Raw genomic sequence first — 18,980 nt, 5'->3', positions numbered from 1 at the left:
GAGATTTCCCTTTCCCAAGGCAGAGAGATATAAGCTGTTTCAGTTTTACATTTCACAACTATCAGGTTGATCCTGAGTCTTTATACTGTTAGAGCAGCGACAGTGGTGGCCTGTTAACTAGTGCAGGTCAAATTAATTATGTCGATAGCATTGACAGACAGATGCTCTCGATGAGATGCTGTGGGTTGGAAATATTTTTTGAAAAATCAGTGAGCTTGTTATTATAGAGGCTTTGGTTACGTACAGTGGCTTGGTAGAGACTTGTTCTCTTTATATTAAAATACTCTATTGTATATATCAAGTGAGCCTGTGGAAATGAATATATTGTTGCATTGTTCTTAGAGGACACCTAGTGCTTTCATTAAGGACTCTTTTTCTTTCTTATTTATTTTTTTTTTATATTTATTTGACAGCAAGAGCACACAAGCAGGGGGAGTGGCAGGCAGAGGGAAAGGGAGAAGTAGGCTCCCCGCTGAGCAGAGATCCCCGTGCAGAACTTGATCCCAGGACCCTGAGATCATGACCTGAGCCAGAGGCAGACCCTTAACCTGCTAAGCCACCCAGGCGCCTCAAGACTGTCTTTTTTCTAATGAAAAATTGTCATTTTTTGTTTTTACGGGGCTCCAACAATTGGTGCTTAGGCTTATGTAACATTTTTGAAATTTAAAAAAAATTCAAATATTTTTAATTCTGCCATACACTAACGTCATGAGAAACAGTTGTGGTTACTAAGAACTCTAAGCATGGAGATAATTTTACATATTGAGGCCGGTTAGTCATCTATATGCATTTTTTTTTCTTTTGGTTCTGTTGGGCACAGTTCTGCTGCCCAAACGTGGAACCACCAGAGTTTTGCATCGACAACTCCAGCAATAAATAGAGCGGTGCTTCAGAAAAGCCGTGGGCACCGCCTGCCAGAGAGTGTGGTTTCCCTGGCCAGTGTGGCTGGCTCAGATCCTTGCATTCGTGCCCTTCAAATGTGGTCATTTATTTCCACAGGGAAAGTAGGAGGCAAAGATTTGATCAGGAAGCAGTACACATCAGAATAAACTCTCTTTTGTGATGAGGGGTTAGTGTTGGTTAATGGAGTATTTCATATTTTCTAAAAATGCAGCCTTTAAGTAAAACCATGTTTAAACAGACACCGTGCGTGAAGCATCTGCAAGCATCTGCAGTCTGTACCTGTGAAGTTTTATGCATCATTCCAAGCACTGGAAACACTTAAGCGGTGTCTCTGTGAGCTGAATGTGGCCGTCAAAGCTTGTTTAGTGACCGAGTAAACAGCAGGGTCAGTCGCTTTTTACTCACCTGTCTGTGACTTGAGAGTGTTCGTGAAGGTGCTGTGACATCTCTGTCCCGTTCTGCTGTTGAACGTGGCCTGTGAGCCCCGCCTGGGTGACTTCTGCTTGGTGATGTAAAGGGGTTCACACTGACCAGCCTCCTTGGAACAGAGTGTTTTCTGTTAAACAACGTGGCCTCTCCTACGGCCTGGACAGTCATTACTTTGTGAAAGGGCCCCCTCCCCCTTGCAGTGAGATGCAGGATCTTTCTGTTTCCCCTCCACGTTTGCGTCGGACTTTTCACGGACTGCTTTTGCCTCAAGCCGCCCAGACACAGATGACTATTTTTTTTTTAAAGATTTTATTTATTTATTCGACAGAGATAGAGACAGCCAGCGAGAGAGGGAACACAAGCAGGGGGAGTGGGAGAGGAAGAAGCAGGCTCATAGCAGAGGAGCCTGATGTGGGGCTCGATCCCATAACGGCGGGATCACGCCCTGAGCCGAAGGCAGATGCTTAACCGCTGTGCCACCCAGGCGCCCCGACACAGATGACTATTGACAGGCCGTCCATGAGCTCAGACTTCCGAGAGCATTGCTCCTTGAACCCTTCGTGACAAAACATGAATGCTGCTGTTGAGAAAGTAGCTGTCTAGACAGCCGGCGTGCGATGGGCCAAAGGAGAGATGCGTTTGCAGACCCCGGAGTCACTGATAGACCATGTTCATTAGGCATGTCTGGACATCGCCAGGCATTCTTACGTGGGCACTGCAGGGTTAGGCGGGGTCTAGAAGTATCTGTGACCTCCTCAGCACAGGACACCGTTTCAGCCAGGGCCCTAAAAGTTTCCTTGCTTAAACTGCCTAAGAGACAGAGGACTTTGAAGGATGACCTAAGAGTCCATGAGTCCACTTAGAAAGAAAATTGCGACCATCCATTCCCTGTTGGTAAATAAAATTTTGAACTCATTTGTTCCTTACAGGGTGAAGAAACCAAAAGTTTGACTCTTGTCCTGCATCGGGACTCTGGCTCCCTGGGATTCAATATTATTGGTGGCCGGCCGTGTGTGGTATGTTAATTACTAAAACGTGTTTTTCCTTGCCCTGCTGCAGTGGGAAGAGGGGTCGAGGTTTGGGGGTGGTGGTGGTGAGGGGTAGGAAACCTTGCTCACCTCATTCTGCTCTCTGTAATTAGAGAGTTCATTGTTTATCTAACATCTTCACCCTCAGGGATTTTTATTTAGTTGTGGTCTCCTTAAATATCATTGTCCTAGTAATACAACAGCTTATCTAAACTGTTTAGGTTTTGGGGGGCATGTCTGGTGGTGTAGCAGTGGAGCTGAAGAAAGTTGTGGGAGATGTGTGCACCTGGCGCTGAGTAACTGAGCTGGAGTGTGGGCTCTGCGACCGGAAGTCTGAGCTGGAGCTCCGCTCTGTCGGCTCTTCATTAGTCAGGGATGATTCCCTAATTCGTGGGCTGTTGCATCCCTTTGCTTTTTCTCCCACTGCAGCTCTTTGTCCTCCCCGTTCATCATTAGCTAGCTCCTCCCCCGGAAGAAGAGGCCAAATTCAGACCAGTCAGTTGAATGGGGAGGAAGATGCGGAAAGGGCCCTGGGGACGGGATGTGGCAAAGGGCCTGTTGCAGGATTACACCTTTCGTACGGGCTCATTGGAATGGGCGTCATCTCTTTCTCATGTCTTCTGCTGATCATTTCCTCGTTTGTTACCTTAAAGGGAAAGTAATAGTCAAAGGAAAGGAAAGGAAAATCGAATTCACTCGTTCAACAAATAAGTATTGAATAGGGGCTATTTGGTAGGAGCTGGGAGACACTGTGGAGTCCAGGGAGACTGGGTCCCTGTGCTCATTGAGTTTGTGTCCTGGTGGGTTCATTAGGCAAGAAATAAGTAAACATCACAGTTACAGACTGGGGGACGTGTGATGTAGAAAAAAAATGGGAGGATGGCAGGCAGTAGGTACCATGGAGCAAGGGGCATCACTGGCCAGGGTGATCAGGGAAGAGAGGAGGAGATACTAAGCTGTAAGAAGATGTTGGCCATCCAGATGTGGCTAAAGTCTGTGCCTAGGTCAGGCTCACCCTTGGGGAGGAGGTATCCTGGGGCAGGGCCATGTTGCCGTATTCTGAAGGATGAGAAGAAGTTTGCTAGATCAGAGGCCTATATGTGATAGATTTTGTTAAGCAGTCTTAACTGTAAGAAAATTGAGCTTATTTAGTTAGCTCTAAATTACATATTTGCTGCTGAATTAATATGACATCGCTTATAAAAGTTACATGCAAAACGGAGCATTTTAAATGATGAAATTAAAATGTGAGTATGAATACAATTTCTCTTATGTTCTTTCATCGTTCCAATGCCCTGCATCTCACGGGCCCACCTTTGGGAGAGCAGTGAACTAGAAGACAGTGAGCAGGCCTAGGGCAGCCCACGCAAACCCTGGAATAGCGCCAGAATTGGCATTTGGGGGAGCTGCAAAGAGTACAGCATCGCTGGAGTTGGGGTGGGCAGGAAGTGGTCAGATGGAGACCTGGAGAAGATGGGGGACTTAGCATGAGGAGGAATAGATTGAGTTCCCCTCACTTTTGGCCAAAGGCATGGTTTCAAAAACACACATGCTTTATTATAAGAAATGACAGCTTAGTTATAGGCCAGGCACGGTCATTAAGCGATGGACTGACACATTCATTATCTGCCCTATAAAACTTACCTACAGAAGAGAACCCTTCGGACAATGAGATTAAACTATGAGAAGGAAGAGTTGGAGGGTACCTCCGCTTTGCTGAGCCCCAGGGATGGGCATGCAGTGGTTCATCTCCTTTGTCACTGAAATTCTTAAGATGCTGCAGAATTTATATCCTATTGGAACCTTTTCTCTTTCCTCGTCTGCCCGTTGGCTGAGCAAGCAGACGGCATGTCATGGTGCTGCTCTGCTTGTGTCCCGGCTGCCGGGGGGCCATGCGCTCCAGCAAAGGGGAGGGATGAGGAAGCAAACTGGGACTCGGATGTCTGAGTAGTTGGTCCCAGGAAACAACAGGACTGGCACAGGCCCGTGTTCCCCAGCTCACCCTCCAGAACATGTTGTAGTATGTGCTTTGCCTTGCCGTTGAGCTCGGGTAACGGAGGCGGTCCTTCGTTTGGCTCGGTAATTATTAAATCTCTCCCCAGCCACTGTTCCCAGTTTTAAGAAATGACTTCAACAAACCAAGAAACCACTTCACTGTTAGATGTTTCGGAAACTTCCACAGCTGAAAGAGCCCAAACCAGGAAGGTCCCTTCTCTGCCTCACCAGAGCATATGTAGGAAAAAGGAGCCCAGTGTTTGAAAATGTTTGAAAAGGGCCGCCTGGGTGGCTCAGTCGGCTGAATGGCTGCGTTCGGCTCAGGTCATGATCCCGGGGTCCTGCGATAGAGTCCCACATCGGGCTCCTTGCTCAGTGGGGAGCCTGCTTCTCCTTCTGCCTGCCATCCTCCCTGCTTGTGCTCTCTCTGACTCTCTCTGACAAATAAATAAATAAAATCTCAAAAAAAAGAAGAAGGGAGGAAGGAAGGAAGGAAGAAAAATGCTTGAAATGGAGAGGCATGCCTATGTCTTGGTGATGGTTGGAGAACTTACTATGTGTTTGTTTTCTGTCCCTCCCTGGGAACAAAAGGACGCTGCCAGCCTCATTGGAATATGGTTCTTTCTTGTGCTTATCAAAGTACATGTTTTAGGTTATTTTCTTTCTCCTTTAAAAAGCTGATTGAAGTGCAAGCCAGAGTGAATTTTGTAGCTTTCTTAAGCCTTCTCAGTTCATGGGGTCTTTTTGCAAGAACTACATGCATGTCCCCTGGAGGAAAGCTTAATTCCATATGCATGTGGTTGCAATAGTGCTTGGTTTTTGTTTTTTTTTTAAACTTGTCCTGATTAGCAGAAATCGCATAATGAACCCTAAATGTATTCTGAACTGTTGCCTGGAAATCTGGCAGGTCATTGAGAACATGCTAAAAAGCCAAGATGAGCAACAATGCACACTCATTGTTAGCGCTGGAAGTAGAATGCGGCACACAGGACGTGTGTGTTTCCCAAGGAATCCTTGTGTTAGAAGCTTGGTGGGGTTGTGACATAGGCCCAGCCCGGGGGGCACTGACATAAGGCTTTTCATTGCATGATGCACGGCTCTTAGCAAAATCACATCACTCATTCATTCATTCTTAGATCCCTAAAGAAACAGCACCCAGTCTGGTGTATCAGACCTTTCACTTCAGCCTTTGGCAAGTATACTTCCTTGTCAGGTACCCCTGGGATGAAAACAATCCCTCTTATTTTTCCTTTTCTCAAGCCAGCAAAACAAAACAAATCCCAAGCCTTGTTAGTTCACCTTGATAAATGGCTCTGACTTAAAATGTATTAGAAGAGGAGCCAAACAAACTAAGAACTGAGAGATGTCTTTTAAGAGACACGTTTAGCTATCCAGGATGGAATTGATTTGGCTCTTTGATTTTGTGCTCTCTGTATTTTTTTTTTTTTTTTTGCATTCTGTTTCCACTTCTACCACTGTCTTAATTTAACCTGAATTGCACTGTTTGCTTTTGCCTGTTCTGTTTTTTGCTTGAACTTATTTGCTCTCCGAAGAAAAATTACTTGTGCATGATGTAGTATTCTGCAAAACAAAACAAAGCCAAAAATCCCCTCCTCCATCTCCCTCTTCCTCTCCGGCCAAGAAATGCAAAGCAATTAATTCAGAGTAAGCATGGATCTCTTTTCATTGGATATGTTGATATCACCTCTCAGGGAAGTCAAGATTGTCCATAAATCCTTTGTGGTCTGTGGAGGCTCTTTGGGTTCGTCCGGTAGAATATTCCATAGCCCGGAATGTGAAACTTTTGAATTCAGGTATTTTTGTTGTTGTTGTTGAGATTTTTCTCTGTGGGAGGCAGTATTACACTTAGAGCTTATGTAAGGGAGTTGAACTGTCCTCAGTTTGAAACTGACCTATGATGCTTTTTAGCTGTGTGACCTTGGGCAAGTTATTTAACCTCTCTGTCCCAGGTTCTTCATCTATGAAATGGATAATAATGTAGTACTTAAGGTTTGTGGTTATCGTGAGGATGAACTGGGCCCTGGAGTACTCACTACCTACCTAGTATGTACTCAGTAAATAGAAGCTGGTGTACAGCTGTGTCCTTATATTTGAGCTATGCATGTAGGGAGATCCACGAATGCCCTGGGATTAGTGCGGTAGTAAGGCAGCTGCGAGAGACAAAGGAGAAATTCAGGCAGTGAAGGGTCAGTGTGCGGTGGGCCAGCGCGCGGTGTGTGAGGCTGGGCAGGGCTGTCTTGAGGATAGCTGATCTAGTACAGCACCCACATCCCGCTGGCCCTTCTCTCTTGGGAGAGTGTTGATAGAATCCAGATGGCAGTTAGAGACCTATCTTTGTCATGGGGGAATAAATGTTGGGAAGAACGCTTAATGCTCATTTGAGGTTGTGATTTTGGTTTCTTTCAAATCCTATTTATAACATTATAGAGTGTGTGTGCGTGTTTGGGAGAAAGGGGTGAGGAGGGAGGGAGGGAGACAAGAGGTACAGAATGTGCTTTTTCTCACTCTTACCCATCGCTCTTGCACTGGAAGGGGTAGATCGAACCACATTTAAAGTCATCCCTTTCCCCTTTAGAATATAGGCTTTTCATGTTTTTTTTTTTCTCTTTAAAGAGAAAAATTTTATATTTTCATAGTTACTTCTAGAGAAATTATTATTAAAGTAGATCTTCTTATTGCATTATGGTAAAGAATTTACCATGATGGTAGGATTTGGAGTTTTTGTGGAAGATCCTGAAATTACTTTCCAAATGCTTTTGTTTGGGAACAATACATACTTGTGCCATTTAACTTATAAATCCTTCTGTTAATCACTAGAAATTTAATCCACACACTTGGAGAGAATTCATCCCAGTGCCGTTTGGAAAGAAGTTCATGAACAAGCTGTGAGGGTTTTTTTTATGGGCTTGTTGGAACTGTTTGATTTTAAATAAAGGAAGGAGTTTGAGCAGCGAGCCGTTGCCTTTCCCAGAAAGTTTCAGTCCAGACCTTGAAAGATCTAAAGGGATTTGAGATTGGAGATGAGAATTTATTAGGCTTGGGGTGGCGGTGGTGAGCTTTTCTGATGTAAATCTGAGCACACATAAAACACCTATTTTCACAATGAGATTATTGGATATTTAAAAGTTTTTATAGTACTCTGAGCTGGTGAGGATATGGGAAAATACTCTAATGAGCTATCAGTGCAAAGTTTGGCAACATCCATCAAGTCTCCATATCCCTGGACCCGCCAGTTCCATTGCTAGGGGTTTGCCCCAGATACGTACTGCAAGAGATATTTCATAGTACAGATAGGAAGGTATTGGAGACATCATTGTCTCTGAGAGCAACAGAAACAGTGCTAATTATCCTGATACTGGGATACTGTTCAGCCACTTAAGGGAGCAAACTAGACAGTAAGACTGGTAAAAAATCTCCAAGATTTGTAAACTTCAGAGAAAGAGGCAGGGTGCCTAGGACGGGGAGAGCAGGCCCCATGTGCACGCATACCATCTGTGTGCATGAAAAAGGAGCAGATATATGTTTAGGAAAGTGACCTATGAAAAATGTTTTGGAAACGATACATAAACGGCAAATCGGTGCTATGTAGGGGAAAAAGACAATGGGTAGGAGGTGGCAAGGACTGACTTTATACCTTCTGGTATGGTTTGAAGTATTTTACCATGTGTATGTGTTAATTTTAGATTAAAACAGAAATGAGGGGTAACAGATGGGCTTTCACCCCATTGCCACTTTTGACATGAGCAAGAGTCCATTACAGTTGAAGACTGTACGCTTTATTTTCATGACCAAGTTAATGCCTAGCATTCATGTGTGTGTTTTTTTAACCCAAAGGACAACCAAGATGGATCGTCCACTGAAGGAATCTTTGTATCCAAAATAGTTGACAGTGGGCCCGCGGCCAAGGACGGAGGCCTGCAAATTCATGACAGGATTATTGAGGTATGTGAACGCTGGCCAGTGTCTTTTAATAGGGCTGAATGCCATCCCGTCTTCGTCTGGTTCGGTGCAAGATGTTTGGTCGGGGAGGGAGGCCTAAGCTGGTGGATGGTTGGGCAGGAGAGCTCTCCCATTGTGTGGGACTGCAGAGAGCGCCGATCGCCTTGGTGTCAAGTTTTTGTTTATATTAAATATAGAGAAGCCAGATTATGAGTGGCACATTCACAGTTTGGCTGTCTTCCCGCGGCCTTGCGTCTGTTCCGTATGCTTCAGTTACAGCTTTGTGCGAGAGCCATTGGAGAGTCGTGTGTTAGTTAGAACCAGATGAGCAACCCCTGTTGTGCACATTGTGTCGGTGTTCACATTGGTCACCAGGGTAAAGTCGTGTCCGCTCCGGAGGCTTGCTCGTGTCCTCCCAGCTCGCGGCACAGTCATTGCCACGGACGCGCTGTTCTGTCTTCTGGGTTTGTCTGCTGTCCGGTGCACAGGGTGATTGTCCAGGGATGTGCAGGCAGAGGGCGATAGGATAGGCACGCACGCCATCCCCGACTTCTCCATTTTCTGGCCTTCACGGAGCATTTTAAGCCCGTGTAGAGCAGGTTTATGGATTGGATCCGGGGGAGGTCGATCTCTCTCCCCACCGTCCAGCGCATTGCAGTAGGGTCACGCGGGGTCCTAGGCTGCGCCAGGTTGCCGAAAGGGAAAGCTTTATTCGTTGCCTCCTGGTATGGGCTCTTGGTGCAAAGTGGGACACAAACGACTATTTTCTGCTGGTGGTTTTGACCATTTTGATTGCTTTTAATGGGCACATACATGGACTAAGCTGTCGGGTCTCCTGTGAGGAAGAAATTAGATAGGAGAGTCCAGGATGATACGCTGAATCCCGCGAGAAAGGCACCACGGGCCACAGCCATGACACGGCGCATTACACGGGAACCGGAAAAACAGCCCCGATGCCGCTGGCGCTGGTTCCAAACACACTGGCGGAGCGTCTGTGTTTCTTGAGTGTTTTCATGGTCCGTTTCAAAACCTTGGACCGAGTGGGAACTCTGACTATGAGATAAGCCATGAGCGAAGTTCACACAACCCGCTGGAGCTTGGCCGCATGCTTCTCCCGGGGAAGGGAGCCTGGGAAGACAGCAAAGTCTCGCCTTACCCTTGTTGTTCGGGTGAATTCCGCAATGCACCTCAGTCATTGACATCCTGGGAAAACAGACAGTTAAACCTCACAGGGAAAACAAACCCAACTCCTTAGGGTCTGAGAGTCCCTCTTCCCCTCCCCCCCCCCCCCCCCCCCCCCCCCCCCCCGTACATTGCGGTCACTTACATATGAAAACGATACCTGACTTTTGTTTTCAGGACATTGTTGTTACATCCCTATTGACTTTCCGAAGGGTTCTTAAACTTGGAGCTCTTTCTACTGCCTGTTGTAGGGTCCATCTTTGTACTTCCCAAGTCAGGGGAGTGGATTTTCCCTAACCAGGAATTTGCTTGGGCAAGAGCACTTTCTCAAGAGCTCAAAGGCATACTTACTGTCTTTTTTTTTTTTTTTTTTTTTAAGAGAGAATACATTTTCTGAGGCTATTGTTCAGAAAGATAAGTACAGCTTCCGTTGCCAAGGGTTTGGCGGAACAGCCAGTTTCTCTAAGTAATGGAATTTCATTGCTCTTATGTTTTGCAAATGAGAAATCTACAGCTGGGCAGGATTTTCTCTTGGCAAAGGGGGGATCCGTATTTGAAATGTGGAGGGCAGTTTCTGGTAAGTCACATTCCCCTTTTGGACAGTATGTAAAATATTAATCATGTCCCAATGTTGAGACGGAAAAGAAGGATGATCACAATAGAGCAACAATATATGTGTCATTACAGTTGACATACCGTGCCCTTCTCAGTTAAATCCTGATCTCCTTTGACAGGGTACAGTGATTCCCATGACTGAAAAATATATACCCTGGTTCACCTCATCTCTGTCGGAGTTTATTACCAGGCATGAATCTGATTATTTTAAGTGCGCCTGTGTTTCATCACAAAGGAGAGTCAGGCACTTTCTAGTTTTCCACCATATTTCTTCCTTTTCAGGGGAGTGGGCAGACTACCACCGGACCTTCACCATGAGAACCTTAATTCTTGCAAAAGGGTATTTTTGTATTAAATCCACGGAGACTCACGGAGTCTCGTCCTTTCTGCAGAGTTTTCAACAATTCCTTTACTCCTACCCCTGTCTGTTCCCTGAGACCAGAGCAGTGGTCCCCACCCGTCTCAGAGCCAGGCCCACTCCCTTCATTTTTTTTATAACGAATATTTTTCAGTGCCACCAATTCTGTCGTGAAATGAGATTTATAAGTAATATTTACATACATACACACCTAATTGTAAGATCTTTATATGCCGTAATAGAAAAATAAAAGGAAGGTAATTGATAATAAAATACATGTATCAGGATGTAAATGCATGGGCACAGCGACGTGGGAAGACCCCAGGATGCTGCCAGATGCTTGCGCCTCCTTGTAGCCTCAACCTGAGGTCCCAGCTGGAAAGGCTGCCAGGGCAGGAGGGTGGTGCTGGGGACTCACGCACTGGGAGCACTGGTGCCGTGTGATTTGATTTTCTGCAGTGGTGAATAAATTGTGAAGTTTCGGCACAACAAAGTACAGTCTTCTTGTGATTTGCCCACTTCCGTGTGTGTGTGTGTGTGTGTGTGTGTGTGTGTATGTATTTTTAAAATTGTGCTAAAATATACATGACATAAAATCTAACCATTTTAAATTATACCTTTCTGTGGCATTAAGTATATTCACACTGTTGCACAACCATCACCAGCATCCATCTCTAGAGCTTTTTCATCCTCCTACAGTGAAACTGTCCCCGTTAAACAACTCCCCCCTCCCTCTACCCCCAGCTCCTGGAGGCCACCATTTTGCTTTCTGTTTCTGTCATTTGACTACTCTAGGTGCACCATGTAAGTGGAATCATATGGTCTTTGTCTTTTTGTGTCTGGCTTCTTTCATCTAGCAGGATTCATCCTCCAGGTTCATCCATACCGTAAGATGCATCAGAACTGCTTCCTTTTTAAGGCTAAATACTATCCCACTGTGTGTGTAGACGCACATATCGCATTTTCTCTCCATCCATTGATGAATACTTGGTTTACTCCCACCTTTTGACCGTTGTGAATAATGGTACTATGAACAAGGGTGTACAATCTGTATATATTTAGAGTGAAAAAAAAAAAAAGAACGCTTATAGCATTTAAATGTAAATGACAGTGAGGGTCTCCACTCAAGTAATTATAAAACATTTGTTATTTTAACTTCACGAGTGTCTGGCAGGATATGCGGAAGTTGCATAATAAATTGTGCACTGCATGGGGCTCTGCACTGTAGGACTTCCAGCATCCCTGGTCCCCACCCCAGTCATTGTGCCAGTGAGTGCCCCCACTGCTTTCCAGCACTACCTTGGCATGATGGGGGTACCAGGGAGACTCACTGGATTACAGAAGGATCTTATTCCAAAACCTTATGATGGAAGGTGAGCTGCTCAGGAGCAAAGTTGTCACCATTCCCCCCTTCCAGCCTGACTGCTTGGATTCCCTGTCTGGGGTCTCTCAAGCCCTCATAAGAAAGCCTGAGCTGGCCTGGGCTACAAATCTTGGGCCCCATCTGTCCACGTGGTTGCAGATTTGAAGCATGGCTGACTCAGGAGCCTAACGCTCTCTGTTGGCACCTCCTGTCCCCATCTGCCCTGGATCGGGACAGACAAATGGTTGTGCCCACCCTCCCTCCCTTCTGACACTGACACACAGCAACTTCCAGCTTATTCAGTATTAGCCGCTGAGTTTTTTGTGCGTCTTCTCCCTGTACGTACTTATGAGCTGTCTCAGGACCTTTTCAAAACTTCTGACCTCACCTTGGATTACGTATACTCAGCTCCTGTTTAGAAAACTAAATTTAATTTCTCCGTGGTACTTTTTGTACTTATTCTAAACCATAAATGCCCCAATGGTTTTAGTTTTTCTGCCTCAGAGCCCTGCCTGCTTTCCGAACTCCCTTTTGAAGGCAATGCAATGTCCCTATACCTCTGTACCACCGGATTTTTTAAAGGAACGATGCTTTCATTCTTTGTAACAGCTTGAAACCTTTGGGAAAGTCTTCTCCGTGCCTCCTGAGCGTGCGTTAACCGACGTCACAGGTTTCATCACAAATGTAATGCTTTTTTCTGTAACCTCTAGAGTCTACTCTGGACCAGTCACATTCTACCCAATTCTACTATGAGCGATGTAGAGAAACCAAAAGGTGAAGAAATCACATATGGTTGATATTACCCTCAAAAATCCCTTCAGGATGCCCCATGTGGGGAGCATACATCTCTCCTTAAGTCCATCCAGCTGGTTTCCCCAGCACTGGAACATCTTGCTGTTTCCTCAGTTGACTACCATATGAGGCATTTGACTGGTTATGCCAATACCTCGTTGGGTGAAATGCTCATGGCAAGAAAAGCACAGAAAAACCAAAGCCTACTAAGAAACTAGCAAATCCACTTGGAGGCAGGTGTGATCAATATATTCGTTTCTTTCCTGTATCAGGGTTTTTTTTTTTTTTTTTTTTTTTTTTTTTTAAGCCACACAGTTGGCATAGCTGGTACATGACGATGCGATGCAACGCACTGAAACTCTTTAAACCTTTGCAGAGGATGTCCACAGTATCTCTATTTTTTGCCAGTTTTCAGGCTTCTTAAGTTGGAGAACTGAGTGCATGACTGCGCTGTCCGAGTCTCCCATTTGGTAGTACGTGTGCTTCGGTAACAGTTGCTGGGTTAAATGGAATGTCCTGTTGTCCTCTGAGAGCAGATGTGAGGGGTGCAGTGAAGGGGGTGGGGGCTTGCCAAGAACCATTGTTTCGTACAGTCTTCTGTAAAGAGTGTTCTTGGTGGAAGTGTCAGGAGTTGAAGGCCCAACGTTGTGGTCACAGAGGCTGTGAAACCTCAGTGGCTTTGGTGCAAAGCAGTTACTCTGGTTGCAGTAGGTTTAGTTAGTCTGTCATTGCTAATAAGGTTGGGTTACAGGACTGACAAGAAAGTTTTAACAATACCTTCCCTTCCAGAGCCAGACTTCAATAGAACAAAATGAAGTTTCACCATTTGCTACTATTAGAAGATAATGTTCTGAGAGCAATGAAAATTGCAGAATGGCCTGTGAATTCACCTGATTGAAGTATTTATTTAAAAAAAAAAAGTACTGTTTTTTTATTAAGATTCTCTTTTTTATCCTATTAACTTTTATTTTGACATAATTTCAGAACTATGTAAATGAATTCGTGTCATTTTTACCCAGATTCCCCAAGTACTCACATCTATTACATTTACTTGAATCCTCTTCGCACTCTTAATTCCTAAATATATCAGTGTGTATGTTTTTTAGCAATAAGACATTCCCTTACATAACGGCAGCACAGTTATCTAAATCAGGAAATGAGCATTGTTGGGGCTCTGTTATCTAATCTACTGAATTTGTTCAGATTTCACCAATAATCCCTATGATGTCCGTTACAGTGAGAGAAAATCCCAGATCACAGGTTTTATTCAGTTGTCATATTTCTTTAGTATCTCTTACTTGATAGCACTTCCTCGGTTTTCGTCTCTTACGCTTCTCCTATTTGGAAGAGTACAAACCAGGTCTTTCGTAGTGTGTCTCTCAATTTGGATTTGTTTGTTGCTAATGAGTATGGAGTTAGGTGGTACACTTTGAGTTAGGGTACCACAGAAGTGATAGTGTGGGCTTCTCAGCACATCCCGTTGGGAGTCACTTGATGTCAATTTGTCCCTTTATTGGTGACGTTAATTAGGACTGCTTGGTTCGAGTCCTACCTGCCAGACTTCTCCACTATCAAGTTACTTTTTTCTCCTTTACGTTGTATATTATGGGGGGAATATTTTGAGGCTATGTGAATATACTGCTGTTCCTCAAACTTGAATACACTGGTTTTAGCATCCATTTATGGTTTTTACTTGAATCAGTTATTATTAGTATGGCATTATTATTAGTTGACAAATGGTGATTTTCCAACTGCATTCCCTCTATGTGTATTAGTTGGCTTTCCACTATAAGAAAGAGTATTCTTTTCCCCCTATTTTTATCTACCTATCTATCTACATCTATCCATCCATCCATCCATCCATCCATCCATCCATCTGAGCATGGACTCACTGATTCTTATACTTTGGTGGTCACGTGGGCTGGTTTTGGCCAGACGACCCTCTTTAAAAGATGGTACCTATATCCCTTTGACACGTTCCCATTACTTTTTGAGCACTTTCTTCCTTTCTGTTACCACAGGATGTTTCTGGTTCATTCTGTACTTTTCTGGCCCCAGTTCTGGAATCAGCTACTTTTCCAAGTAGCTCTGGCTCCATTTAGTGAGGAATGGTGTTTGAAACCATGCTATGGGTGCAAGGCTGATCATTATGATTGTGGTTTCTTTGCTTCTTTTTTTAATTAATTAATTTTTTGAGAAAGTGTGTGTGCTAGCGTGCAAGCCAGGGCAGCGGTGGGGGGAGAAGGAGAGAGAGAATCTCAAGGAGACTCCTTGCAGTGTGTGGAGCCTGGCACAAGGCTCGATCTCAGGACCTGGAGATTATGACCAGAGCTGAAACCAAGAGTCGGACGCTTAACCGACTGAGCAACCTAGGTGCCCTGGGTTTCTTTGCTTTATGCACTCTGAGTAGATAGAGCTAGAAAATGTAAAGATGCACGTATAAACACACACACAGTATCGTCATCATCAACATTAATACCTCTGCATCTATTTTTCTATTCATCCTTCTATATATATTTGAAAACTGTGCCTTTATCTGTATCTCTATCAGACTCTTCTATTCCAAGTCTGCATGGCTAATTTTATTCTTCCTCTTTAAGTATTTGTAACCCTTAGAAGAGTCCCTTTTAAGATAGTGATGAATGCAGTCTTTCCTTTGAATCAAATCTCTGATCTTTGCTTTGGTGTTATCAGTGAATTAAAAATTGTTGATGAAAATTGTTTAAAATATTTCTGTATTGTTTTGGTTTGATTTTGGAGAAAAAATATGCTATAAACTAGATGATTTGGTAATTTTTTTTTCTTTCTTATTTTAGGGGTAAGAAAGGCTGAGTATTTCTTGTGTAACTCTACCGAAGAAAATTACTATTGCTGAACAGGCATAGATAGGCACATGCCATTTCTGGGCAGTGTTAGAAATAAACACATGAGGTTTTCTTGCTGTCTTCTGCAGTGACTGATGCCCACTGACCACGCTGAACAGAGGAGAGGAGAGAATTCTGGGGCAGTTATTTTCTTAGAACTAAAACCTATTCATGTCAATAAGAAATCTCTAACTATTGCCTCAGTTACCTAAATAATCTGTTTTGATAAAGGAGACTTGGTATAATCCAACCCATGTTGAAAAGACTCTTTGTTACCTACAAAAATAAGCTGGTTTTAGAGACCAGTTATTAGTAATGGATTCCAGCTCTCCATTTCCAGAGACAGAGCTGAGAGTTTTATTTTACATACCAATTTTGATGGACTGACAGTGTTAAACCCTGGATTATGATGTGGAAAAGTTCTGAGGTTATGTCTGGATGGGATGGGGATGAGTGTGGTGGTCATTTTTTTTTATTTTAAGATTTTATTTTTAAGTAATCTCCACACCCAACATGGGGCCCAACCCAAGACCAAGAGTCGTACACTCTACCAGCTGAGCCAAGACAGCCCAGAGTGTGATGGTCATTAATGATGGTTGCTATAGGCACAGAGAGGAGAGGAGTGACATCCTGGCTGGGGATTTGCTAGGATGGACCCACCTAAGGGATGTTTTTGGAGTGACTATATTATCATTTGGAAGTCATGACTCTGATTTCATTAGCATAGAATGTACTTAATTATTATGTATCAGTCAATCTTTTTGGTCTTCACATGTAAAACAAAGCAAACACCTTCATACATTTGTTTTCTTTCTTTTTTTTTTTTTTTCCCTTATCCTGCCCCTCTGTTTAACCATTTTCATCCTACCCTAATGGCCTATACTACAGCAATGGAGGATCCTGGCAAAATGATGTAATGTTCCTCTAAAATGCAGCTGATTTCTTTAGTACTAGAAGGTCCATATTGAGGTGGAAAAAGCCCTGAGATTTAGATCAAGACACCCAAGTTCAAATTTCTAGCCAGCGACTTACTCTGTGGTCTTAGTACCCTCAGTGCTGAGCCTCAGTTTCTTCATGTCTAAAACAGAAGAGCATTACTGTCTCCTCACCTGTCATACTATGTAGGTGGATCAGGGAGATAATATAGGTCAGTGGATTTTGCTATTAAGTACAAATGTGAAGAGTTGAGTTTTTTTTTTAATTAAAATTTTAGCATCTGACACAAGAACTTAATACCAAAAAGAAGTTAGCAAAAGTAATTTTGAGATCTGTTTTCCTCTTGTTGTGTGCTTTAGCAAGAATATAGTGCTGCTATAGGATTATTGAGAGAACTCTGACCTATTTCAGGGAGTCATCCTCTCCAGAATTAACAGTGACCAATTAAAACCAAATATATCATCTTAAATCCCTGTCTTTAAAAAAAATTCTGTATTCATTGTTTCTAGTGACTATACTGATGTATTGACTTTGTTCTGTTTATTAGTGTTGTTATTAGTTTATTAGTGTTGTTGTTATATAGTGTTATACAAAATAAGTGTCTTATTATTTTGCTATTAAAACTAGCTTTTCAAAAAAAAAAAAAAACCAAAAACCCAGCTAGGTTTTCAATGAACATCTTTGTAACAGACATCGCTGGACACCAGCCAGATAAACATACAGATGAAGAATGGGACATACGGCGTGATGCAATCTGTGTATTTTAAAAGCATTTATATATATTAGTCTTTTCATAGGGAAAATACTCTGAGCTAATAAACATTTTATAGTTATTATAGTAATTTTGTGGGGTGGGATTATGGGCAGTAACTTTGAATTTCTGAAGTCACGTTTGTGTAATGTTGGAACTCTCCAAAGTGAGTATTATTTTTATAATCCACAAAAAAGCAAAGATGAAAAATGTGATGAGTTAGAAGTTTCTTCTGAGTTTTAAATGTCACAAGGCTGACTCCTGATTGTCGGTTTCCTTTAAAATATTAGCTGACATTCTTGGGGCGCCTTGGTGGCTGAGTTGGTTGGGTGTCTAACTCTTGACTTCAGCTCAGGTCATGATGTCAGGGTCTCACACTCCATGCTCAGTGGGGAGTCTGCTTGAGATTCTCTCCTCCCCCACCCCATTCAGGTGGTCTTGCTTGCTCTCTCCCCAATATAAATAAATCTTTAAATAAATGAAAATAAGACATTACTTGACATTCTCATTTCTGAAAGCTCAGAGCGCCTGCCACAGGTGTGGACGTGGGTGAGCAGCTGGCTTCAGGCTGAAGCTCTATAAGCAGGGCATCGGACGCTCCTCTTTGGCAGAGCACCTCCCTCCCTTTCCCAGCTCAAAGGAATCCAAGTTCACTTATGTTGACACTGTGTACTTTTGTGGGCCTTTTGACTCCACAGGAGTTTTAAATCTATCCCTTGTGGTCATCTCTTAATAAAAAGATTTAATTAGATCATCCACAAAGCATTTTAAAATCAAGAATAAATCAGAAGTGACTAATGTCCCCATTACATTTTTTGGATAAAGATTAGGTCAGAAAAGTAAATTTGGGGTAATTTCCCAAGGACGACAAAACAAAACCACAAACCCTTGACAGCAGTACAGATAAGATGCATTTTAGGGGCGCCTGGGAGGCTCAGTCGGTTGAGTGTCTGACTCTTGATTTCAGCTGAGGTCATGATCTCATGGTCCTGAGATCGAGCCCCATGTAGGGCTCTGTACTCAGTGGGGAGTCTGCTTGAGATTCTCTTTGTCCCCCTCCCTCTGCCTGTCCCCACCAGTCGTGTGCGCGCGCGCGCGCTTTCTCTCTCTCCAGTAAATCCTTTTTTAAAACATGCGTTTTATAGTCACTCGTCTTCTTTACACATGATATCTAGACACTTACCTTTAAGTATGGGGGTTTTGAGAACAATTTTATTAACAATTTTTGTTTTTCTGTCTCCGTAAGGCAAAATGAGCTCAGATGTGCTTTTATTGAATTTGGACGGTATGTTGGGATGGTCAGACTTAAGTAGTAAACTGAAACGTGTGGCATTTGCTTCCTGGGAGAGGCCCTGGGGGGACTCTTCAGAGCAGCAGATTGACATCATTTTGGAAATAAAAAGTGAGCACAGTACCTATAGGTTAGGGTGCTGTGACCAGGAGCGGGGGAGTGTTGAATTAGAAATTGTCAGTGCAAATAGCAAATGGGAAGACTTGGGGCAGATTGGCAGCTGTGAGCACTGATCTGCCATTATGCCACTTTCACTGGGGACTCTGAATGCCCCGGGTTGGAAGGTGCAACAGCCTGGCTTCCCTTAATGGTGATCGATGGTCCCCAGGAGCCTCACAGGGGAGAGCAGCTGGTATGGAGCTCGTCTGCCCTTGCCATACCGAGTGCCACGGGGCTCCAAGGAGACCTTTCCCTCTCACCCTGGGCTTTGTCTATTTGGATAGCCATTTGAACTGAGTGTGTCCCACCCCTTTTCTCCTGAGGGTGGCACTCCCTGCTGCCTTTTTGGCTCTT

The 18,980-nt window shown here is 43.7% G+C and overlaps 1 protein-coding gene across 1 annotated transcript in view; it reads left to right on the top strand.

The window, feature by feature from the left end:
* The window catches only part of PDZRN3 (PDZ domain containing ring finger 3), a 235,668-nt gene that overhangs the window by 12,924 nt on the left and 203,764 nt on the right, over positions 1–18,980 (top strand). Inside the window, exons 2-3 of the mRNA XM_026501248.4 lie at positions 2,262–2,348; positions 8,211–8,318. Of these exons, the coding sequence (XP_026357033.2) occupies positions 2,262–2,348; positions 8,211–8,318 (195 nt within the window). The remainder of the gene's footprint in view (positions 1–2,261; positions 2,349–8,210; positions 8,319–18,980) is intronic.

This window comes from Ursus arctos, unplaced genomic scaffold (genome assembly GCF_023065955.2).
Source record: "Ursus arctos isolate Adak ecotype North America unplaced genomic scaffold, UrsArc2.0 scaffold_14, whole genome shotgun sequence".
NCBI classification, from domain to species: Eukaryota; Metazoa; Chordata; class Mammalia; order Carnivora; family Ursidae; genus Ursus; species Ursus arctos.
Note: the sequence above shows the minus strand (reverse complement) of the source record. Positions and strands in the feature narration are given on the sequence as shown.